Genomic DNA, 19,733 nt, shown 5'->3' on the forward strand with positions numbered 1-19,733 from the left:
AAGGAAGCTGAATAAAGGAAACACGCTACTAATCTGTACTAATGTAACACATATATATTACGAATCAAACTCCGTTGCCAGCTGACATAACCATTTGTTTAGAAGTTAAGAACTAAACTTCCAAACACGGTAAGGCAGAATAGGTCTGCTGTGTTTATTTATTTGTTTGTCTTTTCATATCTGTGTTAGAAGGTATTGTTCACGCCAGCTGGGAGCTCATTCTGTGGGTGTACAGTGCTGACATATTGCGCGATAAGAGCGCTGACATTAACCAAGCGCTGTTACATTCATTCTCTCGGGGCTGTTAAACTGACCTAGTTCCTAGAACAGATAGAGGCCAGCTGCGCCCATTTTGATATGATTTACCCTTGATTTCGGACGGTTAAGCGTGAAATCAGATTGCTTAACTGACATTCATTCAAGGCGTTTTGAGTCACATGGAAAGGTTTTCATGACAAAAGGTTGAAAGAAAGCGGGCACCCTTTCAGTATTGTTTGTACATATCTGTGCAGCTCCTTCAGATTGATGTGGGACTCATCTATCCTTGCCTGGAGGATGGCTGTCGTATCTTTGGGGGTTCCTTACTCACCTTTCTTTTAGTCAGTGCCCCCCCCCCCCACCCCCTCTTAATTTTAATGATGATTCACCAGAACATCTTCCTGAGGCCGCCACCTTTTGCTGAATTTGAACATTACTCTTCCAGAGATTCTTGTCGACATGCAGCTTCCTCTCTCTCTCTCTCTCTCTCTCTCTCTCTCTCTCTCTCTCTCTCTCTTGACGTCGTCCAATCCAACAAATGCAGTTCATAATGCACGATTAACGTTAACTTTCGTATTTTTAGATTCTGTATTTCCTTGAATCTTTGTTTGCCAGGACTTTTTGTAAGGTGGGATTGTCATCACCAGAAAACCTCATCACCACTTTCCTAAAATTACCGACCTTGATTTCGACTGCCATGGAATTTCTCTCTCTTATTAAGGATCTCTATGTGTGTGTCAAATTTTATTCATTGTGTAAGTAAAACTACATTTTATGCAGATTTTTTCCAGTTCCGCTGTCAACTGGTAACATCATCCCAAGTACCAGACTGGATTCGCCCAGCCCATGAAAGAAAGGATTAAGCATGCATGTTCTTTCCCACTGCCTGCTCCGTCTGTGCCTTCCTCTCTCTCTCTCTCTCTCTCTCTCTCTCTCTCTCTCTCTCTCTCTCTCTTCTCTTCTCTTTAACCACTGGTCTCCTTCATGTCAATAGCATTATAACCAGACCCATGCTAGCTCTTCCTTCGGTTCACCCTCTCCCCATTCGCCCCCTTTCATGGCCCCCTCCCCCCCTCAACCAATCGTCCCCACTGGGACCCACATTAAAGGGGAAAGATGATTTCGGCAGCTACATACCGATCCCCAAACTTCTACTACGACGAACAAGGCTAAGATTCCATCGTTTAGTACAATCGGGATTGCTACGTCGCCGCTCAAGATTTTTCGGTGGGTGGAGATGAGCGACTTCGGGTGTTGGGGGGAACGAGGACGAGGACGAGGGCGATTTGTTGTTGTTGTTGGAGATGGAGAGAGAGAGAGAGAGAGAGGGAAAGAGAGAAGGAGAGGAAGAGAGGCAACGGGTTGTTGCTCCTCTCTTTATTCGCAGTCACGTCATGGGGATTTTGTTTGCCCACATCCATGCTGAGCATGATTTCCAAATGGGGTCTCGCAATTTGCTCGCGGAATCGTCCGCGCTCTAAAGACGCTCTCTCTCTCTCTCTCTCTTAACTTTTCCAGACGGAGAAAAACTAAACGAAACTTTTTCGAAAATTTGAATGCCACTTCCAAAAGAAGCGTGGCTGTTGTAAAATGTCATCGGTTTGTCCATTGTAAAAGTTCGTGCTGGTTTGTTTGTTTTTCCGTAGAAGGAGCTGAGAGTGGAGGACTCACATTTTGGCATGACTTTTTTTTTCATTCTTATATTTATATTGCAATTATTAGACGTTGCTGGCTAATCATGATCCGCGCGACTGGACTACATTCATACGAAGAGCATTGCATTGTGCTCATAATATTATGAGCCATGTTGTCTTCGTTGAATATTTTTATGAACTCTATTTTATTAAACCAAGAACTGCAAAGGTTATGTACTTTACAAAGATTTGAATCTTGTTTTATTTTTCAGTAAAATGCTATAATAATTATTATCTTTTCTTGCGAGATTGTGTTTATTGCTTTTGTATACTGTATTTGTTTGTCTGGTCCCTACACACACACACACACACACACACACACACATATATATATATATATATATATATATATATATATATATATATATATATATACATATACATATATATATATATATATTATATATTATATATTATATATTATATATATACACATATATATTATATATATTTTGATCTGCATAGGCAGAGCCAAGCCAAATCAGGCAGGACAAACAGCAAGTGTATTTTAGGACTTTCATGTGCGCTTCAAAGCTTATTTGATGGTAAACACCATCCTCAGAATCTGATCTGAAAATAACTTTAACGTAGTGATGTTTGTCCAGTGAGAAACTTGCAACAGTGACGAAATATAGCAGAATGAAGCTCTGTGATTTCGACACACACTATAACGAAGGAATACTACTTTCATTGTAGAATAAATATTTCCCAACTGCGAAGGAGAGTGAATTTTATGTTCAACATGATCATGTTACTTCTAAAACTGAAAATCATAAAACTGCTAATTTCCATGTCTTGTGATAGTAGTAGTAGTAGTAGTAGTAGTAGTAGTAGTAGTAGTAGTGAATCAAGTTTAAAGGGAGGAAAGTGCTTGATTTCCATGTCTTGTGATAGTAGTAGTAGTAGTAGTAATATCAAATTTCAAGGGAAGAACGTGCTAATTTCCAGTCTTAGATAGTAGTAGTAGTAGTGAATCAAATTTAAAGGGAGAAATGCTTAATTTCCATGTCTTGTGATAGTAGTAGTAGTAGTAATATCAAATTTAAAGGGAAGAAAGTGCTTAATTTCCATGTCTTGTGATAGTAGTAGTAGTAGTAATAATCAAATTTAAAGGGAAGAAAGTGCTTAATTTCCATGTCTTGTGATAGTAGTAGTAGTAGTAGTAGTAGTAGTAGTAGTAATATCAAATTTCAAGAGAAGAACGTGCTTAATTTCCATATCTTGTGATAGTAGTAGTAGTAGTAATATCAAATTTAAAGGGAAGAAAGTGCTTAATTTCCATGCCTTGTGATAGTAGTAGTAATATCAAATTTAAAGGGAAGAAAGCGCTTAATTTCCATGTCTTGTGATAGTAGTAGTAGTAGTAGTAGTAGTAGTAGTAGTAGTAGTAAATTTAAAGGGAAGAAAGTGCTTAATTTCCATGTCTTGTGATAGTAGTAGTAGTAGTAGTAGTAGTAATATCAAATTTAAAGGGAAGAAAGTGCTTAATTTCCATGTCTTGTGATAGTAGTAGTAGTAGTAGTAGTAATATCAAATTTATAGGGAAGAAAGCGCTCATCATATCTTACACAATCTTTTACCAATATATTGCTTGTAAGTTTTAGAGGAATTACATTCACTAAGGTAACGGCCTCCTAAGGCAATATATTTCCAGTGAGATACAAAAAAAAAAAAAAAAAGAATTATACAATGCGTATGAAGTTCACCAGATGCCTTAGGCCATAAATAACGTTGTACGTCATTTATCGTTCTTGCCTCGAGACAAGGAAAATATATATCATAGTGTTATGGTCCCTGATGCTCTTGTTTACAACACACGAAGAAAAAAGAAATATATAGATGTAGAACATAATTTCAAACAATAGGGATAAGGTACATTCCTGGATACAAAGTACTCTCGTAATAGCAAGATCCCTAAAATGGAGAAACAAATCTACAGTTACGGAAATGTACAGTTTTTTATTTAAAACAATTTTACAAATATATATATATACATATATATATATATATATATATATATATATATATATATATATATATATATATATATATATATATATATATATAAACGGGACCAGACAAACATAAATACACAAAAGCAATGAAGACACTCTCGCTAGAAAAGATAGTAATTCTGAAGAATAAATGAACGAATCAAACCTTTGAAAAGTAGTAATCTAGTACATAACCGATACAGAGAAAAAAAGTATACTTTAGTTTAACCAGACCACTGAGCTGATTAACAGCTCTCCTAGAGAGGGCTGGCCCGAAGGATTAGACTTATTTTACGTGGCTAAGACCAATTGGTTACCTAGCAACGGGACCTACAGCATATTGTGGAATCCGAACCACATTATAGCGAGAAATGAATTTCTATCATCAGAAATAAATTCCTCTTATTCTAGCTTTCGAGAGTCTGTATGATGCGCAGTCTCAGAATCTCTCTGTATTGTTTTATTTACAAATTTATGCGTACAGTTACGTCACCGTGGATCTGTTTCTTTCAATAAGGAGATTATCGGTGTTAGCATTTGTTTATACAAATCCTAAACCCCAAAAAAACTGCATTAGTGAGTATTATTTTAAGTTTACACTTGTATTCGAAGATAATCGGTTCATCAACAAGTGGAGATGAATTGCTGATAAAGTATTGTAAATAAGTTGAATGAGCAAACAGCAGTCACTAATTTTGGTTTAAAAAACATTACCAGGTGAGTGATAGGTAAACAAAGCACCTGTATTGCAAATAGATGATTTCAACATTGGTTGTTTGATTATTTAAGGAATTTAAAAGATATGACCTGAAAGCCAAAAGTAATTATCATATTCGTCAGTATTTTCTTTCATTTCAAAATGATGATTTCAAGATTTCTGCAAGAAACAGAAATCGTGTGCAGTTGCTCAACAGAAACAGAGGCCTAGAATTAGTGGAAAGCGTGTATTGGACGAATGGCATTCATTCACTTGAAGCCAAAACGCATTCATAAGATGCATGTGGTGGTAAAACGTCTATAGCAGTGGTTCTCAACCTTTTATTACCACGCCCCTCTAAGAGCTGGTCCTTCCCTCCACGCCCCTTGCATCTATGAGTAAAATTCCTCCCAGATTAGGAGGAAAAAAAAAAGATTCAAAGAGGAGTTTTTTAGGGACAGGGAGGGAGGTAAATAATTACAAAGTAATGGTAACCCAGAAAGTCTAACTAGAGTGGTAGACTATGGGAAACTAACGTTAAAAGGCGATAATTTTTCATTTTTTTATAAACTTAATGGATATTCGTTCCTCACTCTTGTTGAGAAAATAACGAATATAATTCTAGAATTTTTAAATTTTCCCTAGGCTTCGCGCCTCCCCAGATATTGCTGACGCCCCCTATTTTCCTTAGGGGGACGCCCCTTCAGGTTGAGAACCACTGAAATAGACACTGGAGAATAAGTAAGACGATTTATAAAAAGAAAAGGGGGAATGGGGGCGATGGGTAGTGGGCGCTTAAAGAAGCAGATTAGTAATGCATAAGACTTCTTATTTATCTTCGGAAATATTTTTGAATGTGACCCCTTTATTTAGTTGGTGGTGGGCAAATGGGATGATTCATTTTTCGCAATATTATCCAGCAGTTCTTTTATAGAAACCAGAAAAAGAAAGCGGAATGAAGGGGACAGATATAACCAATATAACCATCGAAATGAAGTATGGCGAAAATCGAAAAAAAAGTCAGAAGTGAGAAGAGTATTCACAAGATCAAAAATAAAAGAAGAAAAACATTAGTTATGCTACCATTAGTATGGACACTGATTATTATTTTTCTAATAACAGAAAGTAAACATAAGTAATAATAATAATAATAATAATAATAATAATAATAATAATAATAATAATAATAATAATAATAATAATAAGAGAGTCTTCTTTGTTCTTTTAATTATATTCTTCTCGTCTGCAGGCAGATGGTATAATAAAATTCCAAGGGACGTAGAAAGATATTCTACTTTCGTTGTTTATTTTACTCATGCATTTCGACGCTCACGCAGGTGGCCATCTAATGAGAGAATGTATGAAATTAAAAGGTGGACAGATATTTATAATAGTCGAGGAATTTCAGGAAAATCGACCTAACTAATTTGCAGGAAGTTCAAACTTAGCACAGTTGTACAATGACCCATACTGATATTAAGTATTAAAAGTCCTTGTATATTGAAACTGCACTACAGCCACCGTATTGGAAAATGGCGGCCGATTTTCGTATTTTCGTCTTTATCTTCTAAACCGTTAGAGTTACAGAAAATATGCAAGAATTACGAAATATTTCTCGTAAAAAAATAAAAAAAATTTTTAAAATTAGTTTTTTTAGGATGAAAAATAAAAAAGTTACGGTGGAAACTTTATTTTTCCCATATGCTTGATCACAAAACAGTAAGCATGACCAGATTATACAGGAAGGACTAATAACTATTTAGAAACTAATTTACAAATATGTGAAATGATCAACTTCATGAAATATTTGCAGCCATTATTTCTGTTTATAGAAAATTCTGATAGTATTTCAAAATAATAATAGACACTATCCAATTTAAATGAAATCAAACTTTTCAATTCAATTATTTTGGTTTATGCAATACCAAGTTTCAAAAATTTTCTGATATACCAGAAACACTTGTCTGCCAGATCACATCGCAATACACAGTGAATATTAACTAATGCATATCTTCAAGAGGTGAGAGAATATTTTGACGATGCTGAAAAAATAATAATGATAATGTTCATCTGCAAAAGTAGAATCAATACATTCTGATTCTGTTCTGAAATGACATATTTTTCTAATTTTCCAGAAATATAGTACCTTACTCTTATATCGCATCACAGTTGGCAACAAATAGTTTCTAATAATAAATTATCCTATGAATATCAAAAGTGCTATACATATTTTCAAGCATGTTATTTCACAATTTTCCAGCTCAGTACTCTGGTTCTTCTAAAATTATTTCAACTGAGTTTTCACAATCAGTTCCTTGGCACTCTCCACACAGCGCTGAGCAGTGCATACCGAATTGTGCACATTTGCACCTATTGTTGCATGCAATCTTACAATTGCACGAAACCAGGTTCAGGAGTTTCAAAGGAGCCGCTTCTTTGGTAGTGGGGACAGGTTTCAGTGATTTTCCTGTCATTGACCAACCCCATTTTGTTGGGTCCAGGCAGTTTCCAAGCCATTCCTGTATTTGCAAATACACTAAAGTTAAGTATAGCTTAGTTTAACCAGACCACTGAGCTGATTAACAGCTCTCCTAGGGCTGGCCCGAAGGACTAGGCTTATTTTACCTGGCTAAGAACCAATTGGTTACCTAGCAACGGGACCTACAGCTTATTGTGGAATCCGAACCACATTATAGCGAGAAATGAATTTCTATCACCAGAAATAAATTCCTCTAATTCTTCATTGGCCGGCCGGAGTCTCGAACGCTGGCCCAGCAGAGTGCTAGCCGAGCCCTATACCAACCAGTCCAACGAGGAACTTGCAAATACACTCTGTAGGAGCGTTGTTGTTCTGCAGCTGCGCTGGTTTGGGGTAAAGAGGCCAGTTGAAAAGATGTACTTAATTTCTTCTTTGCGCTAATTCTATTATAGATTAAATATCTGAGCTCACTTAATGACTTTGGTTTAGACCCATATCATTTAAGAATAAACTTTTCACCGGCATCTTTTATAGCATCCCTGCTGGCATCCTACTGATTGAATATTTTAATTTGTTCTCGCAAAACCTGATTATTTTGCAGAAGCCTAAGTGCTCTAATTTTGCCTTTTTTGTACAGTGCAGATGTCGTGTGAGACTCAGTCATGTCATAAACAAAAAGCAAAATGTCACAGCTTTCACCCGTACGTGTTTTCTCTGTCCGAATGTTGTACAATTTATGAGTGCTACCTGATTTTCCTGGTTTAGGATACCAAATGTCAAGATCTTTTTTAGCTAAAGCAGTTAAAAGTACAAGCAAATCAATATCCTGCCCAACAACATCAGCTGGATATTTTTTTTTTTTTGCGTGATCAAGAGGAACTTTGATAATAACAGTATCTGCATCACTTTCTGCTTGTAGAACTGAATAACCTTTGTTTTTCATTTTAAACTTAACAGCATCAATTAGAGTCCGTTTATTTCTTCGGTTTACTAGAAAATCTGATTTTGGAATAGTAGGCTGGAATGAGGGACTCCTTCCAAATAATAATAATAATAATAATAATAATAATAATTTTTGAAGTTCGACGATTACGCAAGCATCGTGCAGTAGAATTAGAAGTTTGTACAAGCAACTGATGAAAAAAGACAAGCACTCAAAATGACTTTTTCTGTGGATAAAGTTGACTCAATGGGGTCATTCTTTTTCTGCGTTGTCAAATCGTGAAGTGATGTTTGGATATTGAGAAACTAGGCAATGCCTTCTTCCTTTACTGATGAGCATTTTCTGTGACAGAATTTTCTGCTGAATCGAGAAGCAGTTTGAGAAGAAATCTAGTACAATTTACATGTTATAATTATAATTATTATTATAATTACATGTTCCTTTTAAGTACATGTTCCTACCAGTAAATAGTTTTTCTTTAAATGACAGTCCGACTTATTTCTTTATTTCAGAATTTTATAGATACTCATTAAAAGAAGTGTCATTCAGATGAACTGCGGTGTCATATTCATAATGCAATCGAATAAAAAATGTACCGAATACAGCTGACAGGGCTGTTTTATTAATGTGATGAATTAATAAAACCGGAACCCATATAACGTATTAATTTTTTGTGCAACGCATCGCCTTTTATCATGCAATTTCGAGCCAGCTAAATTTGACCATAAAACTGACGAACTGATTGATTCAACCGAACACTTTGGAAATTTCGAGTAAGGCATTGGAAGGAAAAATTCGGCGCTGATATATTTCAATAAATAATAATAATATTATTATTATTATTATTATTATTATTATTATTATTATTATTATTATTATTATTATTTATAATAGTATTGTGAATAATATTACAGAAGATTTGAATATTCATCTAAATATATTCAGTAATGCGTTGCATTCCTACTCCTTAGCTCGTTTCATTGGCAATTATTATTATTATTATTATTATTATTATTATTATTATTATTATTATTATTATTATTATTATTATTATTGCCAATGGAACGAGGTAAGGAGTAGGTGTGCAACGCATTACTGAAAATTTTTGGATGAATATTTTAATCTTCTTGAATAGTATTCACAATATGCATACATTCATCTGCTACAAGGTACATTTCCGATGCATTATGCATTTCCTATTTTCAAGGTCAGTAGGTCTAGGCTTACGGAAAACACCACATAGAAAACTTAACCTTCAAAACCTAAGTTACTAAATTTAAAGTAAGGGACCTTAAGTTGGGTTATGCACTAAATGCACTTTGAAAAACTTTTTCTCGTTTCCATTATGAACGTTTTGTTGAATTTAGATATTAAATGTAAATGGTATCACTAGTTTTTAAAAGATTTAGATGATTCCTACAAGCGTGCCGGCTGTCAGGTCGAGGTATTTGTGTCGTGACATGAAGATCAAATTACCAGCAGCCTCAGAGGGCACTGGAAGAATGAACACTTCCCTGTAAATAAGTAGAGCATTACGATACCTTTCCCCAGACTAAAACCGTAACAAAACATAACAGAGTTCGGGAGAATGTCGAAACTCCTGAAGAACAGAAGATTGTTTCTTGATGATGTCTAGGGGATGTTTTCTCAGCAGGGAAAGTTCCGCTAAGTATTTCTAAGAGCATTTGTTTTGTAGCTGTATTCTTCCGTGTGGCAGTGATTGAAAGAAGTTTGAGGGTTGTATCTCTTATTTAAAACATATAAGACAGTAAATGGTCCTTTTTGTGGTTGTCCATTAGTAAATGTAATCATGTTTGGTACAAAAAAATAGTCTTTTAGGAGGCCAAAGTTATTCCACACAAAAACTGTTCTAGGTTAGTTACTTCCTAACATACTGAAACTGAGACATGAAATACACCGAAATGAAGCAAGTAAGAAGACTGAAAAATAAAAATTAATCGAATTTTAAAAAATAATAATAATAATAATTAATTCGTCATTTCAAGTTGAAACGACGAAATTAGGATAGTATCTTTAAAAGGACAATGAAAGAAGAGTGGATTATATGAAAAACTGGACAAAAATCGATAATTTACTCATCAAAAAATGGGATGATAATTCTGCAATCGACAAATATAGATCTGAAATTCGACGGGAACAAAATTCTATTGTCTGTTCAACCACGTTAATTAGCTGACATTATTTTAAGTTTACATTAGTTAACGCTATTTTAAGTGTAAAATATCTACAACCTAAGTTATACATATATCATAGCTCGACCATGACCTGAGATTTGGAAGAAAAATCCTCGTTCTTTCAGTATGTTAAGAGGGTTCTTGCGAAGCTCTAAACTGCATATGCATTTGGAAAGTTTGTTGAAAGTTACATGCAACTGCAGTTTCGGCAGGAGCGAAGTTTTAAGAGAAGGCAATCTTTTCTGACGGGAAGGACGAATACTTACGTCGGATGCATAAAGACACTGAATTGTATTTTACTGGAAATTTTGGGGCTGTGGTAGAGGATAGAGAGTTCCCTAATCTTTTTACTCTCATGAAATAAAGTAGATTGGTATACGGGACGATAAGAGCTTTTTCACTGTGGTATATTTATTTATATTTCAAACAATGTTAAAGCTATAAATAACTACTGAGTTTGATGAAGGGTCTTCTGTTCTTATTGATATTTTCGCCAGACCCGAATTGTAACTATATAATCGGTACAACCTGGAAGAATTATTATGTAATTATCATTTCATCAGCAAGCAAGAAACCAAATTCCATATTTCGTGATCACTGTAATCAATGTAATATATGTGTGTGTGTGTTTGTGTGTGCGTTTCTGTATCTGCGTCTGTTATGTATGTATGTATGTATGTATGTATGTATGTATGTATGTATGTATGTATGTATGTATGTATAAACTAATGTCTTTGTAGCTCCCCTACGCAATTTTGGACAATGTACTTTTGAAAATTTAATAACTTTGATTTAAAAATTCTACTTATACTTTTATTCGTACGAAGAGTAAAATAGCATTTAAGAAATTATGATTACTCTGGTCTTTTGAGCATTTCTTATCAACGTAAAACTAAAAAAAAGAAAAATATATCTAAAATGTATTTCTCTTTGCTTAAAGATTTTGTCCGCAGGAAAGACAAAGCACAGTGTATGTAAAACTGAGTGCCACATAAATCCTTCGTCTCGTTTCAGGTTGGGCAATCACGTGGTTCTCTTGATATCGACATCCATGCTCTCGATAACGTTAGCCACCATCCCCTTCTGCTCGGTCTTGGGATGGTTAGCAGTGGTTTTGGCTACCATGGGCTTTTTCATGGGGACCATCGACACCGTGGCAAATATCTCTATGATCCAGCTTTACGGGGTCAACGTTGCTCCTTTCCTGCAGGTGAGTTACAAATTGCTTTTTAGACTAGCGAGATGGCGCGCGCTACGCTGCGCGGGGCAGGAGAGCAGTGGAAGGATTCCTTGTTTAAACGCGGCTGCGGGAGGAGGGTGAGTGTGCCATGTCTCCCTTGTGCTACCGATCTCCTACCTAGCCCGCCCCCACCCGGGGCGGACAAACAGGTTTGCAGGAGGGTGGATGTGTCATGTCTCCCCTACCCTCCCGATTCCCTACCTACCCCGCCCCCACCCGGGCCGGACAAATAGGTTTGCAGGAGGAGGGTGGATGTGGCATATCCCCCCTACCCTCCCGATCCCCTAACTACCCCGCCCCCACCCAGGGCGGACAAACAAGAAAGATCCACTCGGCTTTTATTATTATAGATTTGCTGCAGAGTAATGCCATAGAAGAACTATTCTTATTTATGCTGGCTACTAAATGAAAAATGCCTTGCGCATTTTAATGTGAAATTCAACAAGTAATAGTCAACTTGAGTGCAACAAACTCCTAAAAAATACAAGGCAGTTTTCCAAACAAATTCATTTCGTCTCTTTTGATTTTTTCATTCATAAAATCATATTTAACGATGTTCCTTCATTAAGTCTTGGGCGTTCCATGAAACATAGGTATAATTCGTTCCTCATCACAACTGTTTCCGCCGGGAAACTGCCCTAATTCTAATGCTTGGACCCTTCTTGATCTCCAGTCTTCCTAAATCACCCTCGCGATCTTATTCAGCACTAATTCGGTGTCTGAGTCCTTCGATAAGCGTGTGGTGTACCACGACATTGCTTATACTGCGGATTTTACGTTAACTGTGCTTTTTACCTATTAGGTCATTCAGCACTGAGAGGGAAATTTAGAGTAAAGAATGTTTGAAAGGTGTAACAGGAGGAAAGCTCGCAGTTGCACTAAGTAACAATTGTTTGAAGAGGATGGAAAGTAAGACGGAAGAAAGGTAACATGAACGGAGGCGCAGTAAAAGGAATGAAAGGGGTTGCAGCTAGGGGCCGAAGGGACGCTGCAAAGAACCTTGAGTAATGCCTACAAAGCACAGCCTTAGGTGCACTGACGGCACTAACCCTTAAAGTAAAATTTGTCTTATATATCAAAAATAAGATGTCTACAAACTTTCCAAACGAATAAAGTACATCAACACCAAATTTCCATGTAATTTAAAATCCCCCCAGCGAAATTCCTCCTATAAAGCAGGATAAAAAGAATTGTCACTTCTGATAATCTTGCGAATTGCGTCGGCTGAGCACATGCAGGTGCGCCTCTCCCGATTTACGAGCAGAGGGAGAATTATTGTCCTTCACTTGGAATCTGTGAAGGGGTTTTTCCTCAGACCCTCTGCAAAGAAGCTGGTATTTTTAAGATTTAATTCATTTATTACAGATTAAATCTATGAATGTGGGAATTATGTACGTTTTTAACGCATTAGTATGTTCTTGCCCGTATATGTTTTTAATGAGGGTTATTTTTTAATAAAAATTCACTTTTATAATCATTGCTCTGGCCACCCCGAACGGCCTCCGCGGTCATTGCTTCATCCAGTATAGATTTACGAGCTACGTTTGGTCTGAGAATAATTATGCCTCGAATGAAGATAATTATTGAACTAAAATTACTACGAATTAAGGTAATTATAGAATTAAAACTACCACGAATAACGATGATTATAGGCTTAAAACTAGTACAAATAAAGATAACAATGGACTTGAAGCTACTACGAATAAAGATAATTATGGACTTAAAACTACTACAAATAAAGATAATTATGGACTTATAACTATTACGAATAAAGATAATTATGGACTTAAAAGTACTACGAATAAAGATAATTATGGACTTAAAACTACTACGAATAAAGATAATTATGGACTTGAAACTACTAGGTTTGCCGAGATAAAGTTATATCGAAGCGGCACAGATATTTCGAACAGAGTCGACAATGCCACAGGAACCTCTATGTACTAGTAAACACAGAGACAGCCCTGTCATAATGACAAGCGAGCGCTCTAATTATACCCATTCCATCCGTCATAACCCCGACATAATGCCACCTCATTCTGTGGCAGCTAATTGACTTCCTTTTCCCCCTATTCCGTCGGGAAGGGAACAGAGTGCCCTCGAATATCTCTCTCTCTCTCTCTCTCTCTCTCTCTCTCTCTCTCTCTCTCTCTCTCCATGAAGGAAACCCCACTCGTCGATTCCTCCTCGTGAGAACAGTGGCTTCTTTCTTCCTCTGTTGCTTCATTATTTCTCTTTTTTCCAGCTCCTCGTCTCACATTCTGATCTTTGTTTGGGATTTCTTCTTCGTCCGAGATCATTCGGGGATCGGAAATGAAACTGTGAGAGAACTCCAACTTCAAAGGAAAACAGTGACAGCAGTAGAGTCTAGATTTTACTTCTGAATATTTATTTTCCCGTGTAAAGTTTAAATTTCATTTTCGCGTGCGCTTATGCAAGTGAATGTCTGAAGACTGTGAGGATGTATAAATAACAGCAGTGTATACTTGTAAACATGATGGATATATGTATATATATATATATATATATATATATATATATATATATATATATATATATATATATATATACACACATAGTGTGTGAGTTGGTATGTGTATATACTGTATATGTGTGTGTATGTATATGTATGTATGTATGTATATATATATATATATATATATATATATATATATATATATATATATATATATATATATGTATTGCCGTTGTTAAGACCTTAACCTCACAAGCCAAAGGGCCCAGTTTTCATTCCGTGCCTGGGTGAAGTGATCAGGCATTTCCCGTTAAATCTAATTTCGCCTCGTTTGATCTAAGCAATAAATTATGCACCGGGAAGGTAATAGAGTGTGGTGGGTGGCTTTCAGGGTAGAGAAGGAAACGGGTTCCCAATTGCATCCTAAAGCACTAGGCGTCAAACTTCCTAAGTCACCCCGTCTGAAGAAAAAGGCGCATGGATTAAAATATATAAGCGGTTGAGTGCATAGGGTCACTGCCGCCCATGCATCCACCCGAAAATTTGTAGGTTCGAACGCTGGTCAGGGTAGATGCAGTTATTATAAATAGTTTCCTTTGGTTGTGCACTAATCCCCTGGCAAAGTGAACTCAGTGTTAAAGGTTTATTTGAGGCTTAATATCTGAAAGTACATTAATGTGTAAAATTAGTGTGATGTATATATGTATATAATGTATATATACGCACTGCCACTAGGGAAACCGAGGTTGGTTCCCGGTGCGAGTCAGAAATATATATATATATATATATATATATATATATATATATATATATATATATATATATATATATATATATATATATATATATACACACATATATCATATATATATATGTGTGTGTGTGTGTGCGTGTGACATTCAACAAGCAATCGTTAACTTAAACGCAACATACACCTAAAAAATACAAGGTAGTTGCCGTCCTATTTATTCTTTAATTCTTACACCATAAAGGCATCATCTCCCTATGCAGCCACTCAAACCAAGACACCGGTGAGTCTCACCCACCCGCCCCCCCCCCTCCCCCGATACATTTACGATCCATTTCCTTTCTTAACTCAATTTCCCTCTTGCTCCATTCAGTTCTGAATCCTGCACACTTTACTTATTGTTCCAATTAATTTAATCTCGCTTCGTATCACCCGGTCCATCTCGGCGCATTCATGCAAGCACTTGCATTTCTGACCAACCAGATACCTGCATTTTCGCTCTGTGTACTTCGTTCTCATATGTCTTCGGTTTTATCCAGCGGATATTTGCTAAAAGGTCAGTTTTATCACCAATATTGCTCACGTTAAACAGAAACTCTTCTTTTCGCTTTATTTTGTCTCAGCACCTCTCTGTGCATTCCAAATAATTCTCTCTTTTAAACCATAATGACTTATTGCTTATTTATAATTCTTCTCCCTGTTTTGTTTCCCTGTTGTCTAACTTGTTCTATCACTCATATGTGTAACAGTTGCAGCCAGATACCTGCATAAATCAACCTCCTTTTTCCGTTCATTGTTCTGTCATCATTTTTCTCTGGCTGAATCACTTGTATCCTGCATATATATATATATATATATATATATATATATATATATATATATATATATATATATATATATATATATATATATATATAGAAAAAGAATATATATATATATATATATATATATATATATATATATATATATATATATATATATATATATATATATTGTTGCACATTCTGGCCATATGCTTATTTTGCTAAATGTACATAGCTGCAGCCTTTTTTTTTATCATTACCATCACATGATACCGCAATGGTAGGACTGGGGAAAATACCAGTGTGACTTATCAACACTTTCAAGACATCCCGGAAAAGGTTATTCCACGTGTTTCCCTTTAAATGTGAATCCACATCCCAAGATCCGCTTTCCACACGATTCTCTCTCTCTCTCTCTCTCTCTCTCTCTCTCTCTCTCTCTCTCTCTCTCTCTCTCTCTCTCTCTCATTTTGAATTTGAAAACATTCGACTATGAATTTTCTAATCTAGCCATATAGGTGCTACATCTCGTATCCTGATATATAAAATTTGTCATCAGTACATTGTAATAATAATAATAAGACCTACGCCGTTTTACTCATATTTGCAGCACATCCATCGTTCATTTTCCTCATTTTTAGCAGTCATCCTACGATAAAGTAAACTTCACTCGGTTCTGGCTACAATCTTCTAAGAAATCAAAACAAATATTCTAATAAAAACTAGTTGCAAGAGTTATAGAGGAAGTTTTTGCACTTAATATAGTATTAAATAAATGAAATGACAACTGCAACAGGAATGCTGTATTGTGTTATGAACTTCGCAAGGCTTAAGATTTAAATCGACACAGTTATCGTAACCCAAGATCCCACTAAGCGCAAAGACATATTACTAAACATCAATCAAAAGATTGTTTTTTTCGTAAATGCCATTAAAAGGGTTAATCTTAGAGCTAAGAGTTACACCACCGACTTTATAAACTATAACCTGAACTCCGACAACTAAAGGTTCAGATAAAATAAGTGCCCCAACTTTAAGAGAAATTTTTGTTTTTTTTTGAGTTTATGGTCTTTGTATACTTCATAGTTCTCCAGAAATACGAACCGAAAGTTGTCGATAGATTTGTACCCAGAATGAAGCCGTGTCTAACCAATTGGGAAAATTACAGAGGCAATAACTGTACAACCATTTCAACTAAAACACTTAAGTATTGAAAGTTTATGTCCATCTCTCTCTCTCTCTCTCTCTCTCTCTCTCTCTCTCTCTCTCTCTCTCTCTCTCTCTCTCTCTCTCTCTCTATCGGGTGGTCTTACCATCCATTAAATCATCCACGACAAATGAAAAGCAGCTAGTATTCTCTCAACAATAATTATTTAAACTTTCAATTCATTCTTTCAGGCTTCCCACTTCTTCTAAGGACCAAATTAATTATTTTAAACTTTTAACTTCTTCCTGCAGGCGTTGCACTTCTTCTATGGACTCGGTGCCTTTCTGTCGCCAATGATCGCGGAGCCATTCTTGCAGAACAAGGCTTGCAACGACTCCGATTCCAGCGCCGAGAAGTATCACAAGATCCATCTGAATATGCCGGGAAATATAACTCAGCCGTTGCACCAACCTAATGACACGCAGTCAGACTCGGAAATCCAGTATGCTTTCTGGATTCTGTCTGGCTTCCAGGTAAGACAGATTGTACACATACACACACACACACACACACACACACACACACACACACACACACACACACATATATATATATATATATATATATATATATATATATATATATATATATATATATATATATATATATATATATGTATATATATATGTGTGTGTGTGTGTGTGTGTGTGTAGTTATTTTTTCCTGTCTAAGTGCTTTAATTTTAGATTTTACTTTTACACTCACATGCAGTTACATGTGCATGTCATGTCGCGATTGTATTTCCATGAACGATATCAAAGTCCGGTGTAAATGAAAGCTGATGTAAAACACACACACACACACACACATATATATATCTGTATGTATGTATATGTATATATATATATATATATATATATATATATATATATATATATATACACGTATATATATACATATATATATATATATATATATATATATATATATATATATATATATATATATAAGTAATATTATACCAATTGAACCTAAAATATTGGCAAACTAATTCTTCCCACACATTCTTTTTGAAGCATTTCCCTCATCTAGACTTACTTTACGCATCCTGGTAAGCCATCGCATAGTAAACCCATCAGCTCATGGCATCTTGTGTTCTTCAGCCTATCCGTAGCCCTCCTTGCAGCCCCATCAGTCACTGCCTCAGTCATTATCAAGTTATCCTTAAATTCTTTCATTCTTCCACTGTCTCTTCCTCTATGGGCTACCTTTGCATATAAATCATCCAATTGTTATGCTGTTTAATTAGAGAGAGAGTTTGTACGACTCTTTAAAAATATATAATTACATCATTAATTTGGTATAAATATTTGTCTAAAAGTTCCTAGTAAATTTTAAATCTTTATATTATAAAGGGAATATTTTGTTATAAACATTTCACTAAATACGTTAAGTAAAGACTACCAATAAATTATATAGTAACAGACATATAAGATCCTCATATGTCTTAATATATGATTTAAGGGTAGTCTTTACTTCCCGTATTCAGTGAAATCTTTATAACTAAATATTCCCTTCATAATATAAAGATTTAAACTCGATTAGGGAACTTTAGATGTATATATACCGCTTTTCTTTTATCCAAACACGGCGAAACATTTATACATGCGCGCGCGCCTCTATAATTGAGGGTGACTTTTAAGTAATAAACAACTAAACATTGACCCCCACAACCCCAAGGTACCAGTGATCCTTCTCCTGGCGGTCCTCTTGGTCCGGGAGATGATGGGCATCGACAACACAGGCCCCGACCCTCCCGAAGCCCCCGCCCCCGAGGGGAACAAAGAGCAGTACGAGATGCATTTGACCGGGGGAGTCACCGTCAAGGTCAAGGACGACGAAGATCGACCCCCTGTGACCCGCGAACAGGTCATCATGGTCGCCACCCTCACTGCTGCCATGCTGTTTCTCTACGACGGTCTTCAGGTGAGGCATCAAGAAGCATTGTTGGGCATTTGTCGCCTGGGTCTTGCTACGTCCAATTCCTGATCTTTTCTTACTCTGTAACAAATTAGTCTTCATACCTTCTACTTTCTTCATACCTTCTACTTTTTTCATACCTTCTACTTTTTTATACCTTCTAATTTTTCATACCTTCTACTTTTTTCATATCTTCTACTTTTTCATACCTTCTCCTTTCTTCATACCTTCTACCTTCTACTTATAGTTATGCATATTTTCACTATTTAAAAAAAAAAACATGAGTGCTGGTGTTGATTTGAATGTCACATTAAGCGTTGCAGCCCGTTGCTAGGTAACCAATTAGTTCTTAGCCACGTAAAATAAGTCTAATCCTTCGGGCCAGCCCTAGGAGAGCTGTTAATCAGCTCAGTGGTCGGGTAAAACTAAGGTATGCTTAACTTAAGCGTTGCAGCTCATGGTTTTCAAACTGTAACTAGATTTTGAAAGTTATTGTCGACTGGGGCCAGATAAATTATGTACGTTGATAGGCAGTTAAATATCCAAACGTTACTCATTTTAACAAAACAAACTATGAAGGAAAATAATTTAAGTTTTCCTCGGGATACAATGTTTCCTCAGAAAACATTGTATCTTGAGGAGCAGTTTCCAGGAGACTTTCCGGGAAACTGTTCCTATTTTATCTACTCGCGACTTAGTGGCTTCTTAACTAAAATCTCCGAATTCATTATTTTCTATCCTCTCCCCCTGACAGTCTGGATATGGATTGTATGTATTCTCGTACGCAGTGAAGAGCATCGCGGGCATGTCAATGAATGAAGCTGCCTACTTGAACGCTTGCTTCTGGGGCACCTTCGCCTTCGGTCGACTTCTCTCCATCGGGATTGCTACCAAACTTGCTCCATCCTCCATGCTGTTATGCAATATTGTAAGTTATCTCCTGTGTTTTCCTGAACCTTCAAAGCGCTGCTGGCCTAAGGTCACACTTACAACCGCAATATCTATCGCATTGTACCAGTTACGTGAAAACTAAAAAAAAAAAAATATTAGTCTGTCTTGACAAGCCAGAGCGGAAATTC

At 36.1% G+C, this 19,733-nt stretch overlaps 1 protein-coding gene across 3 annotated transcripts in view; it reads left to right on the plus strand.

Moving 5' to 3' along the window:
- LOC136850702 (major facilitator superfamily domain-containing protein 4A-like) overlaps nucleotides 1-19,733 on the plus strand; it is an 87,877-nt gene that overhangs the window by 60,979 nt on the left and 7,165 nt on the right. For all 3 annotated transcript variants that reach the window (XM_067124525.1, XM_067124524.1, XM_067124523.1), the window contains exons 6-9: nucleotides 11,275-11,470; nucleotides 16,986-17,207; nucleotides 18,415-18,660; nucleotides 19,409-19,582. In XM_067124525.1, the coding sequence (XP_066980626.1) occupies nucleotides 11,275-11,470; nucleotides 16,986-17,207; nucleotides 18,415-18,660; nucleotides 19,409-19,582 (838 nt within the window). The remainder of the gene's footprint in view (nucleotides 1-11,274; nucleotides 11,471-16,985; nucleotides 17,208-18,414; nucleotides 18,661-19,408; nucleotides 19,583-19,733) is intronic.

Source organism: Macrobrachium rosenbergii, chromosome 22, assembly GCF_040412425.1.
Source record: "Macrobrachium rosenbergii isolate ZJJX-2024 chromosome 22, ASM4041242v1, whole genome shotgun sequence".
NCBI classification, from domain to species: domain Eukaryota; kingdom Metazoa; phylum Arthropoda; class Malacostraca; order Decapoda; family Palaemonidae; genus Macrobrachium; species Macrobrachium rosenbergii.